Source organism: Oncorhynchus masou, chromosome 12, assembly GCF_036934945.1.
Source record: "Oncorhynchus masou masou isolate Uvic2021 chromosome 12, UVic_Omas_1.1, whole genome shotgun sequence".
Taxonomy (NCBI): Eukaryota; Metazoa; Chordata; class Actinopteri; order Salmoniformes; family Salmonidae; genus Oncorhynchus; species Oncorhynchus masou.
Window position 1 is genome coordinate 36,555,418 of NC_088223.1, and position 18,538 is coordinate 36,573,955.

General features: G+C 47.1%; 1 protein-coding gene across 2 annotated transcripts in view; it reads left to right on the forward strand.

Moving 5' to 3' along the window:
- LOC135549984 (poliovirus receptor-like) overlaps positions 1-18,538 on the forward strand; it is a 77,018-nt gene that overhangs the window by 12,598 nt on the left and 45,882 nt on the right. For both annotated transcript variants that reach the window (XM_064980397.1, XM_064980398.1), the window contains exons 2-6: positions 10,328-10,437; positions 10,761-11,004; positions 11,319-11,618; positions 11,992-12,109; positions 12,754-12,902. In XM_064980397.1, coding sequence (XP_064836469.1) covers positions 10,328-10,437; positions 10,761-11,004; positions 11,319-11,618; positions 11,992-12,109; positions 12,754-12,902 — 921 coding nt within the window. The remainder of the gene's footprint in view (positions 1-10,327; positions 10,438-10,760; positions 11,005-11,318; positions 11,619-11,991; positions 12,110-12,753; positions 12,903-18,538) is intronic.

The window sequence follows — 18,538 nt, forward strand, 5'->3', positions numbered from 1 at the left end:
ACTGGATGTTCTGTTTGTCCCATCATTCTCTGTAAACCCTAGACACTGCCGTGCGTAAAAAGCCCAGGAGGGTTGTCCGTTTCGGAGGTACTGGATCCTGCACACCTGGCACCATCATCATACCACACCCAGTCGTTTAGGTCACTGGTTTTGTCCATTCTAACGTTCAAGTTGAACAGTAAACAGGCCTGTCTGCCTGCTTTATATAGCAAGCCACGGCCACGTGACTAACTGTCTGTAGGAGCGATTCATTTTCGATGAGCGGGGTGGTGTATCTAATAAACTGTCCGCTGAGTATATGGTTTGAGCAACCATATAACCTTTGTTATTCTGTTTGTGCGTGCGTCTGTCACGTTTATGATGGCTTTGCATGCCTTATCTGTGCTGTGACAGAGGCTTGGCAAGGTGTTAAAAGAAATGCAGATGGATGGATATTCTCCAGACTTGGCGGGGTATTTCCTGTTTTGTCTTTTGAGGTGGAGACTGATGTGGTGTAGAGAGAGGGGAAACATGAAAGCAAGTGACCGAGAGGAAGGACAGACTGAAAGACGCAGTGGATGGGACTGAAGGGAGGCGGAGTGAAGAGAGACGGGGGCTTTAGCAAGTGATAAGGTTTCCTGGGGAGAAGCCTGTTTGGAATTAGAATGTTCTCGAAGCATTAAGAGTCGTTCTTCATCCTCGTACGCTAGTTTCACTGGTCGGCATATCGACACTGTCAAACTGCCTTACCTCAGATTCTGTACTCACACGTGATCATCTGTATGTGAAGGCATATCTTCGTCATTGCTGTTGAGGATAGAATAATAGCTTTGCAAATATGTTAAATTAATATGCGATTATCCATCCTTGTATATGCCTAGAGTCTGCCCCCCCCCCATCCATCCACCCGTGGCAGACTGTCTGCTCTGTGATGAGCGGGCTGTCACCAGATGTGTGACTGAGAAAGAACAGCTGTTGTTCAGCTTCACAGCTGCTTCGCCTCGTCCACACTGACTCCATCACATCTCCCTGACGACCACGCGTTCCTGGAAATCAGGATCTGGGTTGGGGATCGAATTACCTTCTGTTTACGACTTGTTTACGGTTGGCTTGATTGAGTCATGAAAATATTGATATTGTTGCCGAGAGAGGGGAGGGATTTGAACAGTCTCTCGTCCAGACTAATCTGCCCCAAGGACATTTTGATATGTTTTGATTGAAGGGCACTGGTACAATATCGTGTGTGTGTGTGTGTGTGAGTGAGTGGGAGATATTTTAGGATTGCTATACAGATGGAACTGAGACGAAAGTTAAGACGTTTGTTGTGGCCAGAGAGTCACCAGAAACCAAAACTGAATTTGTGGACTCTTGACGCCCCACCTCATTTAGGTGCATAGTGTGATCAGCTGGACTGTAACATCCAGGGACCTTGGCCACGGTGATCTAAGCAATCGTATCTGTCCTTTTATTGCAGAAGAAGTGACTGCAGCTTTATGACCTGCCAGTTGCGTCTGTTTTATTGGAGTCGAGGTGAAAAGGACACTTCTACCGTCTCGTTCACAGGCGCTCGACACGAGGAGTATATTTTAGCCCAAGGAACTGATGCTATTTAATTAGATTTCTCCTGTTATGTTTTTTTTGCCTAACCTGACAGATTGTGCCCCCGATCCGGGAAATCCAGGGATCAGAGCATAGCCAGATATGAATGTAATCAACGGGAGAGGGAGCAGCCCGGCCCCAGCCCAGGAGCCAGAGATTTTTTTTTTTAATCGGTGTGAATCGCCAAATAGGGCTAAAAGCAGCAAGACCCCTAATTTGAGGACTTAAATCACAAAGCCGGCATTATTTCACGACCCGCGTGTTTGTGATTTACCGGCCCAGAGTGAAAACTCCTGACACACGGCCGAGAGAAACCTCTACCAGGTTGGCTCTGACGCAAATGAACTCCTGAGCCGCTGTTTTACCCTCACGACAATGTCCTTGCTGCGGTTCTAAATGTCTAACGTCACCAAATCTATACCTAAGGCGCGTCGATGAAAACACTGTGCAGTGCATGTCAGGTTTGCTGTATTGGCAGAAATGGTGTGCGGCCGTTGACTGCCGTCTGGAGTTGAAACGGAGGTCGTTTCCGTTGAGTAGTGCACTCGCTGCATGTTGCCTCCCATTCAGGGTCGTAGTGTGCCAATACAGTAGTTTCCTGGTGTTCAGCTAGCTAACCGACGGTATCATCATCATTTCAAGCAGTTGAGGGTTGACTGGAGCAAAACAGGGAAAGTATCTTCATTAGGGCTAGCCCAGTGCCTGGAGTGAATCAGCTGCTATTTGAATCCACATCGTTTACAAGCCGTTGATGGCCTCCCACCCACTACTATGCTAGGTTGGGGGGGACGACGACAAAGAAAGCAATTGCGCAATATTTGAGCTGCATTTTGTGCCCACTTACTTAAAAGAAAACGCAACTGACGTAGGCCAACATCTGCGGTGCGGGATATTCTGTCCTCGGTGGTTCACGCTGTTATTCCTCGCTGTTATTGGGGTGGCAGGGTAGCCTAGTGTTTAGAGTGTTGGACTAGTAACCGGAAGGTTGCAAGTTCAAACCCCCGAGCTGACAAGGTACGAATCTGACGTTCTGCTCCTGAACAGGCAGTTAACCCACTGTTCCTAGGCCGTCATTGAAAATAAGAATTTGTTCTTAACTGAATTGCCTAGTTAAATAAAGGTAAAATTTAAAAAGACCCCTCCCCCCCACCCCCCTGATGGAGTACTACAGTTTAGAGGCTACCAGATAAGACCACTGTACAAAATCAATAACCAGGCAATTGAGCGGATGAGTCTAGAACAACCCGCAGTATGTTAATCACCTGTTTTTAATGGCTTACTGGCTGAACTGTAACAATGCAGTATGAAATAAACCCGGTCTGAGCAGGATTAATTATTCCTCCAAGGACCTTCCTCAAATGTATTTACATGAACCTTTCCCAGGATCTTTTCATCTGTGTTCAGAAGAGTGATCGGTCTGTAATATATACAGTTGAAGTCGGAAGTTTACATACATTTAGGTTGGAGTCATTAAAACTTGTTTTTCAACCACTCCACAAATTTCTTGTTAACAAAATATAGTTTTGGTAAGTCGGTTACGACATCTACTTTGTGCATGACGCAAGTAATTGTTCCAATAATTGTTTACAAACAGATTATTTCACTTATAATTCACTGTATCACAATTTCAGTGGGTCGGAAGTTTACATGCATAAGTTGACTGTGCCTTTAAACAGCTTGGAAAATTACAGAAAATGATGTCATGGCTTTAGAAACTTCTGATTGGAGGTGTACCTGTGGATGTATTTCAAGGCCGACATTCAATCTCAGTGCCTCTTTGCTTGACATCATGGGAAAATCTAAAGAAATCAGCCAAAACCTCTGAAAAATAATTGTAGACCTCCACAAGACTGGTTCATTCTTGGGAGCAATTTCCAAATGCCGACGGTACCACGTTCATCTGTACAAACACCATGGGACCACACTGCCATCCTACTTCTCAGGAAGGAGATGCGTTCTGTTTCCGAGAGATGATCGAAATTGGTGCGAAAGATGCAAATCACTCCCAGCAAAGAACAACAGCAAACATTTTGGAGAAATGTCCTCTGGTCTGATGAAACACAAATAGAACTGTTTGACCATAATGACCATTGTTATGTTTTGGAGGAAAAAGGGGGAGGCTTGCAATCTGAAGAACACCATCCCAACCGTGAAGCACGGGGTGGCAGCATTATGTTGTGGGGCTGCTTTGCTGCAGAAGGGACTGGTGCACATCACAAAATAGATGGCATCACGAGGAAGGAAAATTGTGGATATATTGAAGCAACATCTCAAAACAAGAAGATAAAGCTTGGTCACAAATGGGTCCAAATGGACGATGACCCCAAGCATACTTCCAAAATTGTGGCAAAATGGCTTAAGGACAACAAAGTTAAGGTATTGGAGTGGCCATCACAAAGCCCTGACCTCAATCCTATAGAAAATGTGTGGGCAGAACTGAAACAGCGTGTGTAAGCAAGGAGGCCTTCAAGCCTGACTCAGTTACACCAGCTCTGTTCGGAGGAATGGGCCACAATTCACCCAGCTTATTGTGGGAAGCTTGTGGAAGGCTACCTGAAACATTTGACCCAAGTTAAATAATTTTTAAAGGCAATGCTACCAAATACTAATTGAGTGTATTTAAACTTCTGAACCACTGGGAACGTGTGATGAAAGAAATAAAAGCTGAAATAAATCATCTCTACTATTATTATTCTGACATTTTCACTTTCTTACAATAAAGTGGTGATCCTAACTGACCTAAAACAGGGAATTTTTACCTGGATTAAATGTCAGGAATTGTGGAAAAACTGAGTTTAAATGTATTTGGCTAAGGTGTATGTAAACTTCCAACTTCAACTATACTTGGGTTAAGCTGCCTATTTTCATTCTAGTGGATAAGTCTCTTGCCCTTAATATAGTTCAACGTTTCTCTTCCTGGGTGGTTTTCTTAATGTGGTGATTGACTGTAAATGGAGCCCAACCCCCACCCAACCTTCCCCTACCCTGTACTGTTTCTCACCCTCGCAAAGAGTTTATTATTCACCATATTTCTAGTTATAAGATTAAATGTAGATTCAGGAATAAATACCCTTCTAAAACGCTAACTTTAATCCCTATCCAGATAGTTCTTTGCTCCGGCACGTGACAGATATATAGATTTCACGGCAGCCCGTAGAGCAGCATGTCGCAAACTCGGTCCCCAAGGGGCACACATTTTTGTTATTGCCCTAGAGCTACACGGCTGATTTTTCAAATCATCAAAGCTTGATGAGAACCCAAAACGTGCACCCCTTAGGGTCCCCAGGACCGAGTTTGGGAAACACTGCCATAGTTGACAAACACTCGTTAAAACAACACATTTCACTGCACCTATCCAATGTATGTGACAATACAATGTGTTTTTTTTTCTCTTCTTTTTCTTAATTGAAAATCATGTAAAGCCAAGGTGGAATTCTGGGAAGCGTCATTTTTGGATGGATTGTGGGACTTGGAACCCATAGTCTGGGATTTCTGGCAAAGGAACCGGTGTGGGTGCCCTGTAATTGTGGTGGTGTGGCTTTTCTTTATGGCTTTGACATGTGGTAATAGGGAATATCTGGATTCATCCCACCACAGAGAAAAAAAGGCATTGTCCAAACAATGTCAAATGTGCACAAAGGACTTCTCCCTTCCCATTTCTCCAGCTCCTACATATCTTTTCCCTTTCGTATTTGTTGCAAGGGCAAAAGGAAGGCGTGGCGTCCATTCTTTCAACAGACCTCGATCAGAGACATTTACGTGGGCGGGGTCTGGCTTGTCGTTGTCTCTATTAAGAGTGGTCTATCGTTGACGTGTGACAGTCACCTGGCGCAACGCTGTGCAACTGGACTTGATTCGCCTTAAGTGCTTTTCTCTGTCAGCTGACGTTCACCCTGTGCTGCCTCTGTTCCATTCACTCATTAACTTCCTGTGTGCTGTGTGCCGGCAGACAAGCGACTGATTCTAATGGCTCTCAAATGAATATTGCGGCCCCCGGTGACCAAAGCAGTGGAGTCCGTGGCAACAAGGCATCGACGAGGCTTTGAAATAATGGGGAAACTCGGCATACTCACCCAATCCACCTATTACCCCCCCCCCTCTCATTTCATTCCTGCTGCACCCTCACCTTCTCCTCCTCCCCATCTGTTTAGTCCTCCTCCCCTTGGTCAGGTGCAGTGTAGATGTTGCTTGTCAATAATTTAAGAGGGAGCGCTCTCTCCTCTTAACCAGACGGATGAATTATTAACTGAGCAGAATGGAGCGCCAAGGCTGCAGGGCTGTGTTTTGGGCTTTTGTGAAGAGGAATGATCAAATAATTGTATATAGAAATACGAAGACGTACATATCCTACGTCCACATTCATGCATGTTTGATAAGCGTGTATCTCTAGCCAAATGACTATCTTGTTTCCTGTATGTAGATAGGCTGTGTTTGGGGGGGGGGGGTGTGTTAGCAGGTTTGTGAGAGGGAGCGCTGAGGCCCACATATACATTTATCACAGGAGGGCTGGGGAGTAGAGCTGTAGCCGTGTGGTTGGAGAGACGTTCCACAGACGTGATGCATGGCTACTGAACCACTCTGGGTCCTCTGGGAGGAGGATGTGGAACACACTGTATGCTATGCAGATCTTGCAATCGCCAGTTCTCTCTCCCTCTCTCTCTCTCTCTCACACACACACACACACACACACACACACACACATTGAATCTTTTTTATTTTCTCTTTATATAGCTTGTGCACACACTCCATACATATCACCATCCTCCCTTTTTACAAGGACAGTCGGGCGGAATAGAAAAATTAGAGAGTCGGTGTGTACAAGCAGGAGAGAGGCTTAAGAGGCAAAGAACGACGTGACGGGACATTGGAGGTAAAGGGAGACGACTTGAGACCCTGGGAGATAAAAGGAAGAAACACGGAAGGGCGGTGGATGAAGAGGGGCACACTGACATGGAGCAAAGTGGTGGAGATGAGAGAGAGAGATGGGGACTGAGGGATTGGGGAATGCAGAGAAGAGAGCGCTACTTTGACCTTGAGATGAAGAGAGAACGGGGGGAGCGGAGGGGCTGAACAGAAGGGAGGTAGAGCGGGAGAGAAAGGGAGAATTGGAGAGCGAGAGAGCTCGCCGGCAGTAGAGTTGAGAGGATCAGTCTGCTTAGTGTCTGTCCGATCGACAGGAGAGTCCGGGGGAAACAGCTGGAGGCACTCTGAGTGTGTGTCCCTCTGAGTGCGTGCGTGTCCGTGTCTATCTTTGCGAGGTGTGTCTTTGTCCCTGCACGGTGTGTGTTTGTTGAGTTTGTGCTCTGCCCATGTTAAGGTGTGCCTTGTGTGTTTGTATAGAAGAGAGGGATACCAAGGTGAGTGGCAGAGAGTGAGGGAGACAGAGAGAGTGGAAGGACCGAGGGAGACCCTAGCTGCCAGGGCCTAATCCTCTAGCGTGGCCCATTTGGCTGTGATCAGTGTACCTGCAGAGCTAATGGATTCAGATGTGGGGGGGGGGGGTGAATGGGCCGGCTCACCGGAGGTCTGCTTTAATATGGCAGAGATGACATCACTGCACCAACGCTCATCACAGGGGTCAGTCACATAAAGAGTGGCGAGTGGGAAAAGTGCCTTTGCTTTCGACTCATTTCGTGTTCGACATATTCTGGGCTAAAGTACACAGCAGCACTCTATCCTATTTCCTGCTTTCTTTTTTCATCTATTTTGGTGTTTAAAAAAAGAAGAAAAATAACAGTGCCCACATGCAACTCACCCATTCTCTCAGCTCACTCTGTAGTTTCTCTGCGCCTATGCCCTCCACCCTCCTCTAGTACCGCCTCTGCAGGCCTTGGCTGTCTCTCTCTCATCTCCATTTCTTTCTCTCCTCATCTCCATTTCTTTCTCTCCTCATCTCCATTTCTTTCTCCCCCCCTCTCTCCCTTTCCCTCCTCCCTCTCTCCCTTTCCCTCCTCCCTCTCTCCCTTTCCCTCCCTCGATCTCTATTTCTCTCCATCTCCCTCTCTCTCATTCTGTTGCTTCCTCCCTCCCTTTCTGTCTTTCTTCCCCTTTCCCTCGTTCTACCTCCCTTTCCATCTTTCTTCTCTTCTCTCTCTCTCTCTCTCCCTCTTCATTTTGGCTGCCTGACAACTCAGCCAGAACCTGTACCTGTTCTTCTGTCTCCAATCCAGCCTGAAATAACACGGCTCTTCAAGTGCTTCCAGCAGAGCGCCTCCTCCCTGAACCCTTGTTATTAATTTGTATGCCTTCCCCACTTGCCATTTTCACATCGTTCTGGCAGAAATATCGGTAATTACGCCTATGCGCTTGACTAACTATATTTTTGCTTGTTCGGGTTGTTAAATGTCAAGGGTGCTCCACGTACAGAACCGACCAAGCCTTTTTAAATGAGCCGGACTCCAGGTCGTGAAGCTTCCTCGAATAATTTTTCTCATTTCCACAGCTTTTTCTCTTAACCACATTTCCCTTTGGCCAACATTGCCAAATACTGTACATACGAGGTGAGCGTTAGTAAAAGCCATCAGACAGCAGGGGAGACGTACATGCGTGAAATCTGTAATTGGCCCAGTGTGGATAACACGACTGATTATGGTTGAGGTGGTAATTATTTTTTCTTTCCTGCTCACTGCTGCTTTACAAGCCGGAAGATGCATGTGACGTTGGCTCTGCATGTATTCCATAGGCTCAAGTCTGCCTGTTAAATGAGCCATGTGACAATAGGCTATCGCTCACTCCCGTTTGCCTAGTGATGTTAATGATCCCTAATGATTCCTGACTAATGCGGGAATGATCAAGGAATATTTCTGAGAAAGAATGTCTACATGAACGCAGTAGACTTGATAACAGGACTATAGAATAACACATTTTTCATGATATGACGGTCAATACTGCCCAGTAAGAAGCCGGGCCTAATGATTTGGTGTTTCTCTGGTCTTCTACATATGTCTGTCAGCCCGTATTGAACTGAAGCACAGCTCTCCTTCGTGACAGTGCGCTCACTCAGATCTAATACCTGCTTTCTGTTGACGCTGGAAGTCATTGTTTTTCAAAGGAACTCCTGTGGTTGCCATCTCCAAGCTCACACTGAAGTGCTTTTGAACGAAAGACGTAGAGAATCTTAACCTGCCTCCACTTATTCATCTTAGCTTAGCCTGCAGAAGGCACCAGTTCAAGGCGATGCCCATGCCGGGTCTTTCATGCACAGCACCTCAAAGGTAGACTCGGTGAGATGACGTTGCAACAAGCGGCACCGCAGATATTGAGATGAGTGCGATGCAAGACTTTGCTCCTCACACTGTCGCACAGAGTTTCTGCGCACGTACACGGCTGCACTCCACGCTGCTACAGTGTGGTAGCTACAGGACCAAAACGGCTGAGAAGTTGAGCCTCGCACTTCAACGCTCAAAGTCGTTGTCGAAATGGACCCACTGTGTTTACTTGCCTGCAACGCCATCTCGCTGGGTTAACCTTTTATTAATTTAAATATTTTTTCATACCTTGTTTATCTCAAAGGCTGACGTACAAGGAAATCAGTTTACTGGAAATCATAGAAAGCCATTAACAGGAAATGAGCTGGGTGGTAATTGTGTGAGTCAGAGGCTTCTATTTCGATACTTATAAACAATAGTCTGGTGTGATGATGCAGGTATACAGTGCGTTCGGTACATCTTGTTTCTTGTGGTCAGAGTCCTTTAGGTGCCTTTTGGCAAACTCCAAGCAGGCTGTCATGTGCCTTTTTTACTGAGTGGCTTCATAAAGGCCTGATTGGTGGAGTGCTGCAGGGAAGGTTGTCCTTCTGGACGTTTCTCACATCTCCACAGAGGAACTCTGGAGGTCTGTCAGAGTGACCATTGGGTTCTTAGTCACCTCTCTGACCAAGCCCCTTCTCCCCTGATTGCTCAGTTTGGCCGAGCGGCCAGGTCTAGGAAGAGTCTTGGTGTTTCCAAACTTCTTCAATTTAAGACCGATGGAGGCCACTGTGTTCATGCACCTTCAATGCTGCAGAAATGTTTTGGTACACTTCCCCAGATCTGTGCCTCGACACAATCCTGTCTCGGAGCTCTACGGACAATTTGTTCGACCTCATGGCTTGGTTTTTGCTCTGACATGCACTGTCAACTTTGGCATTTTATATAGACAGGTGTGGGCCTTTCCAAATGATGTCCAATCAATTGAATTTACCACAGGTGGTCTCCAATCAAGTTGTAGAAACATCTTAAAGACGATCAATGGAAACAGGATGTAAACAGGACTTTTTAAAAAATGGAGGGAGGGGGGGGGCGGCGGCGGTGAGGTGCAATCCAAATAGATCCTGAGAAAGAAAGTCTCTAAATTGAGCTGATTGCTGTTTTTTTCGGTCTAGACGAATCCAGTTTGACAGCCCTGGCCCCATTGTCTCCCTGCGGGAGGGTGGGGGCGGGCGGGCGGACAGGCAGGCAGGCGTAGTCACTTACGTATGCATTGCTCAATCACTCTACACTCAGTATTAGAATGAGTTGTTCCCAGCCACTCCTCACAATCACAGCGCTGGCACAGTTAGATGCACACCCGCTAAGACTCCGTCACCCTATTTGCCCACCCTTGTCGAGCTGACTGGCGACATACTGTACTGATCAATCTGTACTATACACTGGTAGTGAAAGGGGAGGTGGTTCTGTAAACCAGAAAATGAGAGGCTGATGATGCTTATTTGTTTCTCTCTCTTTCTCTCTCTCTCTCTCTCTCTCTCTCTCTCTCTATCCTACTACAGCTGCTTCGTGTCAGCGGGTGAGGGTGGAGACTGAGGTGGAGGCGTACCCCACCGAGTCGGTCGACCTCCGCTGTCAGTTTGTCGACGGAGGAAACACCAAGCTCACACAGGTAGCCAGATATCACTTGATGAGAGAGCCCGCCGCGCACGTCAGCCTTGGCGTGGAGAAAGACAAACATTGCCCTCCGAAATTTCCTCGAAAAGGGAGAACAGTACTGTGAAGATGTTGTCTAGAGTTTTTTTTTAAATGTTGCAACAATGTTGAACACATTTCTGCATTGAAATTGTTGTCAGTGTGTCTGTTGTTCTTTCTCTCCGTATGCTATATCATACCTCTGGATCTGTGAAATCAACTGGACATGTGGATAGACACTATGTGCATTGACTGCCGTCATGCAACCCTCTAATTCCTTGTCATTCCTCTTGGATGCAGGTGTCGTGGATATGGGAGCCCACGGAAGGCCAGCGGGACAACATTGCCGTCTTTCACCCCACATATGGCGAGAGCTTCCCCGAATCTCCCTTCTCTGGGCGTGTCCGCTTCATCAAAGGCACCTTGACAAGCCCCTCCATTACCATTACCAGCCTGAAGATGGCCGACGCCGGGCGGTACACCTGCGAGTATGCCACCTACCCCAGCGGCAATGAGCAAGGCACCACCAATCTGGTCATGCTTGGTGAGCAGCTGGTGTTTGTTTTCTGTCAGTCTGTGCCCTAATTGCACTCGGCGAAGAGAGGGCTCCGGTGCGATGACTAATGGTGTCCTCAAATGAATGCGGTGTCACGAAACGCATCAGTTCCAATGCGCCCACCTTGTTAAGCTGCCGCATCGATCGCCCCGCTTTCCATCCTCGCCAGCTGAATCGCCCCTGCCTTTCTCTTGCACTCTGTCTTCTATCCAACTCTCAGAGGGATCACACTTCCTGTATGTGCACAACAAATAAAAACTCACTCATGCATTCGCTCCCCATCTCTCCTCTCTCTCTCTCAGCTAAACCCAAGAATTCGGCATATCCCGTTGTCGTCCAAGCCAGCACCAGCGGCGAACCAGTGGTCGTGGCCCAGTGCGAGGCTGCCGACAGCAAGCCAGCGGCCACCATCAAGTGGATGGGAGCGGACGGTGGCACTGAAAACACCACCTCCGTAAAAGGGCCGGACGGCACGGTGACGGTGAGGAGCGAGTACCTCATAGTGCCCACGCCAGAGGACAACGGCAAGGAGGTCACCTGCATAATCAGCCAGCGCACCCAGGACAAGCCCCAGACCTTCCCCATGAAGTTGGCCGTCGAGTGTAAGCGTGAACGACTGGGTTTCGAAACCCACGGCACAAGAATGTTAACCCTCTGAGCCGAAGCCTAGGCATTACTCAAATAACTGTTTGAATAACCATCTTATTCAACCAAGTGGGTAAAAAAAAACACTTTAAAAAATATAGGCAGTCGGTTTCAGGTCTCAGACAAGGTTGGGTTATTCATCACACAAGCATATGGTTCACAACCTGCATTTCAGAAGCACGTTAGGGCTGGTCTGTGTTTGTTTTAACCTAGCGTGAGACATCAGTCCCTAGTCATCTCAACTCTTGTTGCAAGAACCTCTTCCACTCCTGCACCCCAGTAGGTAATCAGTGTTCACTTGCAGTAACCACTCTCTCTCCCCTTTCTCAGATCCCCCGACTGTGTCCATAGTGGGCTATGATAACAATTGGTACATTGGCCGAACCGACGCTGTCCTGACCTGCCAGGCCACTGGCAACCCTGCCCCCACCACTGTCACTTGGACAGTGTGAGTATCCCTTCCCATAGCTGTCCCAGACCTTTGGAGTACCCCTCTCATGCCTGTCCCAGACTTTTGTCGTATCCTTCCCCATTTTGGTCTTAATTCACCCGGAGTTGGAAGAGTGACTTGAGACAAAATCTCCCCTGTCTATCCCAGACAACAGGAGGAGTCAGTCAGGCATAAACAATCAATTAACAATTCCATTCTGATCTGCTAGATTACCAATATTGCCTGTCCTCTGGGGCCCAGCAGCTTGCTTTTATCTCTTAATGGGGAACACAAGTATCTCTGCAGCAGTTAAATGGAAAAGAAAACCATATTTAATTTGTTTTTCTCCTCTTGTTGATTATTACCACATGGTCTTTGTTTCGTCTCGTGGCGCGAGACAGATGGCTGTTAGATAGATAGACTGTTGTTGCAGCCGACAGCCTGCTCCTCCAGTAGAAGTTCTGAGTTAGGAAGAGAAATATGGAACAGGAATGGGTTATATGGCTGTGGTTCTTCCAAAATTGTTTCTCTCTCTCTCCTCTCTCTCTCCTCTCTCTCCCTCTCCCTCTCCCTCTCCCTCTCCCTCTCCCTCTCCCTCTCCCTCTCCCTCTCCCTCTCCCTCTCCCTCTCCCTCTCCCTCCCCCTCTCCCTCCCACACACAGCATGTCAGGTCCTATGCCTGACACGGTGCAGATCAACGCCAACAAGCTGATCGTGCGGAAGGTGGACGAGGCTGTGAACACCACCTTCGTCTGCGAGGTGAAGAACCGGCTGGGAGTGAGCAAGCACCAGGTCACCACAGCGGTCATCGGTGAGTCAAACCCACTGAGCATGTGACAGCTGCCTCCCTACTCCTACTTAATGATACATACACACAATGATACAATCCCACCCACGAGCATATGTGCAACACAGACAAACATTTGTGGACACACACACACACACACACACTGGGATCAGAGCTAAACTCCTGCAGGCTGGTCTTTTCCATAATTTACACTATCAGAGATTAACGTTCACTCAGTTTACTCTGTTGGGCAGGTAACTGGGTGAAGGTTTGGCTCGTAGGGGTTCTGAGAAGGGTTATTTTATTCATGCGGGGAAATCAGTTGGTGTGAGCCAGTTTGCCGGGTATTCTTTTTCTTCCCCCTAACATCCTCAGTGTAGGTCTTTCCCCCCTTCAATTAAAGAGTCCGCTCTTCCTCTGCATGCACTTTTAACAGATCTTTCCTCCTTTTCAAATGGATGTATTCAGAGAGATGCTGCGTTTTCTCCTCTCTCTGTGCCCATACGTTCACACATTGATCCAATTAACACGGAGCAGCCTTCCGTTGGCGAGCTTCGACTTTGTTACATTGTGGATTCTGCCTGGTCAAAATGGGCGCCACCTTTTTAGCTCAGTGGAACCAACGCAGTTAGAGCTTGTTCTCGCCAAAGACGATGCGAAAGCTACATTTAGAATCCGTGGGAATCCTTTTAGAGATTTTGAATTGTCTGCCTTTGAGAACAAAGGTGCTTTGTAGGCGCACACTGTTGAAACGTGTGGGAGATGGGGAAGACGTAATGCTCTGGTGCTGGCAGCGTTGTCTTGTGACTACGGTATCAGGGCTGGCTGGCACTCCCACCAGCCCCACATCTTTGCAAGTACCCAGGAAAACAACCTGGTCCAACCTCCATTGACTTTGTCCTTGGCTTTGAACCCTGTTCCATCCCATGTCAGGATGAGTTTTGTGCGCAGGAACACAGTTGAAACGAAGCAACTTTGAAATGAAACCACTTTGTAGCACAAACACTATCAGTTAACTTTTTTGTAAATTTTGACTCATAAATCCTGTTAAAAGCTCTCTCTGTGTTCCCTTTAACTTCTGATGGAAGCGCTGAGATATTTATCTGTGTGTGGTGGGGGGGGAGGGGGGGCATTTATAACACCCCTTTAAGGTTGGATTTGTAACGAGGGTGGAGAGCACAAAATCCCTTCTCTGCGTTTTTAAAGAGGAGCGCTCGGTCACGTGACCCACCTCCTCCGAGTGAACACAAGAACAGAGTTCTGCTGACGAAAGGAAAAAAGCACCACTCTCTCGCTGGACACTTGCTCAGCGGGCGCGTTAGTGTCGACAAGGCGCCAGCTGGATCTGTCTGTGTAGGGAGGGAGAGCAGGGGAAAACAATAACAGGAAAGTCCCATAGAACTCTGAGATGACTCCTGCTAAACCTTCAATGGCCTGGCAGGGTGTTGCAACCTCTCTTCTCTCCAAGCCCCCCCTTAGTGGGTGGTCCAGCTGGCTCGGTGCATGGCGTTATTGTCGCTGTTCACTGGGAACGCTTCTGAAGGGATCAGAAGAACACACACACACCACTTCCTCAGGCAAGCCATCCGCTGGACCCACACACAAGCCTCCACAGGGACAGAATAATAAACGAAGCTAGACCGAGGATATCCTGGCACTGAATTGTCTGCTGACATAAACCCGGGGCTAGTAGCCTACTGTATTGTAGCCTTCGTTCCGGTGACATCCTCCTCGGGGCTGGGCTGGCTGGAGGCCACTGTTCCCCTTTTAATATGTTGTCACATCTAGATTAATCCATCTCCATTGAGCAGATTTTGTTTCCCGCCTCAGTTGTGGCCATGTTAACCTCTCTGGGATCGTTCGGGACGCTAGCGTCCCACCTCGCCAACAGCCAGTGAAAGTGCAGGGCGCCAAATTCAAAATAGAAATCTCATAATTAAAATTCCTCAACAATATAAGTATTTTACAGCATTTTAAAGATACAATTCTCATTAATCCAACCACAGTGTCCGATTTCAAAAAGGCTTTTCGGCGAAAGCAGAACATATCATTATGTTAGGTCAGCAACTCGTCACAGAAAGCATTGCCATTTTCCAACCAACGAGAGGTGTCACAAAAAGCAGAAATTTAGATAAAGTTAAACACTAACCTTTGACAATCTTCAACAGATGACACTCCCAGGACTAAATGTTACACAATACATGTATGCTTTGTTCGATCAAGTTCATATTTATATCCAAAAACCTCAGTTCATATTGGCGCCATGTTCCGAAATGCCTCCAAAACATCCGGAGAAATTGCAGAGAGCCACATCACATAACAGAAATTCTCATCATAAACTTTGATGAAAGATACATGTTTTACATAGAATTAAAAATAAACTTGTTCTTAATGCCACCGCTGTGTCAGATTTCAAAAAAGCTTTTACTACTAAAAATAAGCATATATTAGCATCTGGGACCGAGTAGCAGGCAGTTTACTCTGGGCACCCTATTCATCCAAGCTACTCAATGCCCCTGTCACCAAGAAGTTAAGGGGGTGCAGTGAGAATTGCCAGACCGTGAGGTTTCATCTCTGTGAGGGAGATAAGGAGAGAGCAGGCACATGGCCACGGTGGCTTATCAGAGGCTGCCTCGTGGCACCAAGAGAGAGGCTAAGTCTGCCCCCATGGAGAACCTGGCGGGAAGGTACAAATGAACAAGTTGGAGAATATCTACCATGAACATCTGCCCATTTGCAGAGCTAGTCCAATGTGACCCAGTAACCTTGCCTGAAGACGTGTTTTACAAAGAACTAACCCCAAAGAACTAGCCCCAAAGAACTAGCAAAATGTACAAACGTTGGACACCAGCCCTCCAGCTGACTGGGTTATCTTGCAGAGCTTAAAGGGATAGTGTGAGTTTTATTTATTTATTATTATTTTTTGCAATTTGAGGAAAAGCCCTTGTTTAACCTAACCAGAGTCAGATGAACTCATGGATGCCATTTTTATGTCTGCCTGCAGAGGAAGTTGAAGGTACTTTAGCTAACTAGCACAATGACTATAAGTCTACTGGAACAGCTAGCATGCACATCAAGTTCATGTGACTCTGGGTAAGTAGAAAAAGGGCTTCATCGCCAAAATGTTGCACTATCCCTTTTTAAGCTCTGCAAGTTAACCCAGTCAGGTGGAGTGCTGAGGTCCAAGGTTGGTCAATTTTAAAGATGTATATAAAAAATATATATTTTACCTCCTTGCCAAAACACAATGAATGATTGAATGAAGCCTGAGGCGTGGAGCATCTGACTAAGAATCTGAGTATATATTTCTGATAGCAATGTGTGTGGTTCAGTGCATTACTTACTAGTCAGGAAGACTTTGTTTGACTTTCATTCAAATGTCAACAACCACCCTGTGCTTCCTTCTGAACTGGGGCCATGTTCTCAATCAGGTCCTCCACCAACCCTACCTCCAGTAGCAACCTGACTTTCTCAGGAGAGACCCCCTCCCCAATTCCACTCTGCCTCAGCCGTTTGACGTCGAAGGACGACCGAACGATACGCCTGCTTTGGCATTCTCGTGCCAGGCGTCTAAAGACCCAAGCAAAGGGCAATGATTGCCTTGCCTGTGAGAGGCTGCATTTCAATTTGAATGATAAAGTCTAATCCCGAATGCTTTGCCGTTGCCGTAACCGCTCACACACTGCCATTTTGTGCCTTTGTCATTTTCCTCATTTTTCCTGGCTTATAAATGCAACTGCCCTGACCCAGCACAAACAAGCTCCCCTATCTGCATAGCCTCAGGCTGGAGGAGTGCAGCTCTGTAATCCTCCAGGGTCATGAAGCTACCTTTCAATTAGCCAGAGGGTTAGCTCTATGGCACAGCAGATGACTATCTGTCTCAATAATCCCCCACCATTAATCAATGGGAAGCCAATGGAAGACAGAGTGCCCTAAATCCTTCAGGACTAGTACTGGGGATTGCTTTTCCCCCTCTACCCCAGCTTTGGGGCCTCTTCACTCTGTCCTGAGAGAATTAAGTTGAAACCACACTTATCTTCCTTCCTTCCTTCCTTCCTTCCTTCCTTCCTTCCTAGCTCTCGAGCTCTCGCGCTCTCACTCTTCAGCTTCCCCATGAATAACTCACGGAAACACAGAATACCTCATTTTGAGGCAGATTGCTACATTGCTATTAACTGTGTCTGTTGATCTCTATCAACAGCCGAGGTCTGGATTCAATCATCGCAGCAGATTTGTCCAAGTTAAAATGGGTCTCAAAATAAATGTGCCTGTGTATAGTGCAGTCTTAGCACAGTAGTCACAGAGCTGATTGAGAATCAGTCCTTTATCTAAAAATAGACCTTCATGTTATGAATTTATTGAGTCTTAAGACAAGCAGATGCTAACATGTGTACATTATGTATGTGCTGTGGAATTTGTGTCTAAATATGCCTGGTGGGGGGCTCCCGAGTGGCACAGCAGTCTAAGGCACTGCATCTCAGTGCTAGAGGCGTCACTCCAGACACCCTGGTTCGATTTCCAGGCTTTATCACAACCGGCAGTGATTGGGGGTCCCATAGGGCGGCTCACAATTGGCCAAGCGGTGTCCGGTTTTGGCCAGTGTAGTCTGTCATTCTAAATAAGAATTTGTTCTCAACTGACTTGCCTAGTTAAATAAATGTTCAAATGAAATGTAAAGAATAAGCTTTAAGCTAAACCAATCAGATGTGTTTAGACGGTAACCCCATAATATTTGACGGACTGCTGAAGGTTTCTATTATCCAGAATGCAGAGTATACACATTAACAGGGTGTTTTAGCCTTTTGCGGTGCGTTTACATCTACCAGGCACGGGTGAATCTGGATCGGGTATTGATTCTCACCATCTCTGCTCACAGCATCTCTCTTGTTTTTGCGATGCAGTCATTTCTTTTCAGTAACTCCGAGCAGAGGCTCATTTCCTCCGAGCTGACATTGTTGTGGTGGTGCGTCTGAGTGGGAGGGGCCCTCTCGGAGCTACACTCGTTCACCCTTCCCTTGTTGTGTGTATCGACACATCCTAAAAGCAGCCAGCAAGTCCATTTAAGAGTACTTGCCAACTGGGTGAATACAGTCTTACTGCTGCATAGAGACTGCAGCTGGTAAGAAGGCGTGGTGGATGAGGAAGCAGAGTGACTAAGGGGGGATGTCACCGAGGGGGGGGGGGGGATACCTCCTAGCGTTCCTCACCTCTGTAGGGGGCGAGGGAGCAGCTCAATTAAATTCAGAGAAGAGACAGCTGTGTGTGTGTGTGTGTGGTGTGAGAAAGAGAATTAAAGAGACAACACAGTGTGTGTGTGTGCGTGAGTGAGGCAGGGACGTGTGTGTGTGTTAGATAGAATTAAATTAGAGACGTCTCTGCCTCGCTCACGCACACACACACAGCAGTCTCTGCTTCGCACACACACACATACACACACACACTGTTGTCTCTTTAATTCTTTCTCACACATACACAACACAGTTTGTGTGTGTGTGAGCGAGGCAGAGACTGCTGTGTGTGTGTGTGTGTGTGTGTGTGAGAGAATGTACTACTGAAAGGACACGTAAAGGTTCCAGATGAAACGAGGGTGAGGTAGTGGCTGTCATTCATTAAGGCATCTTCTCTCTGCTTTAGTTTCAGCACATCTGCCTGGCGTTCTC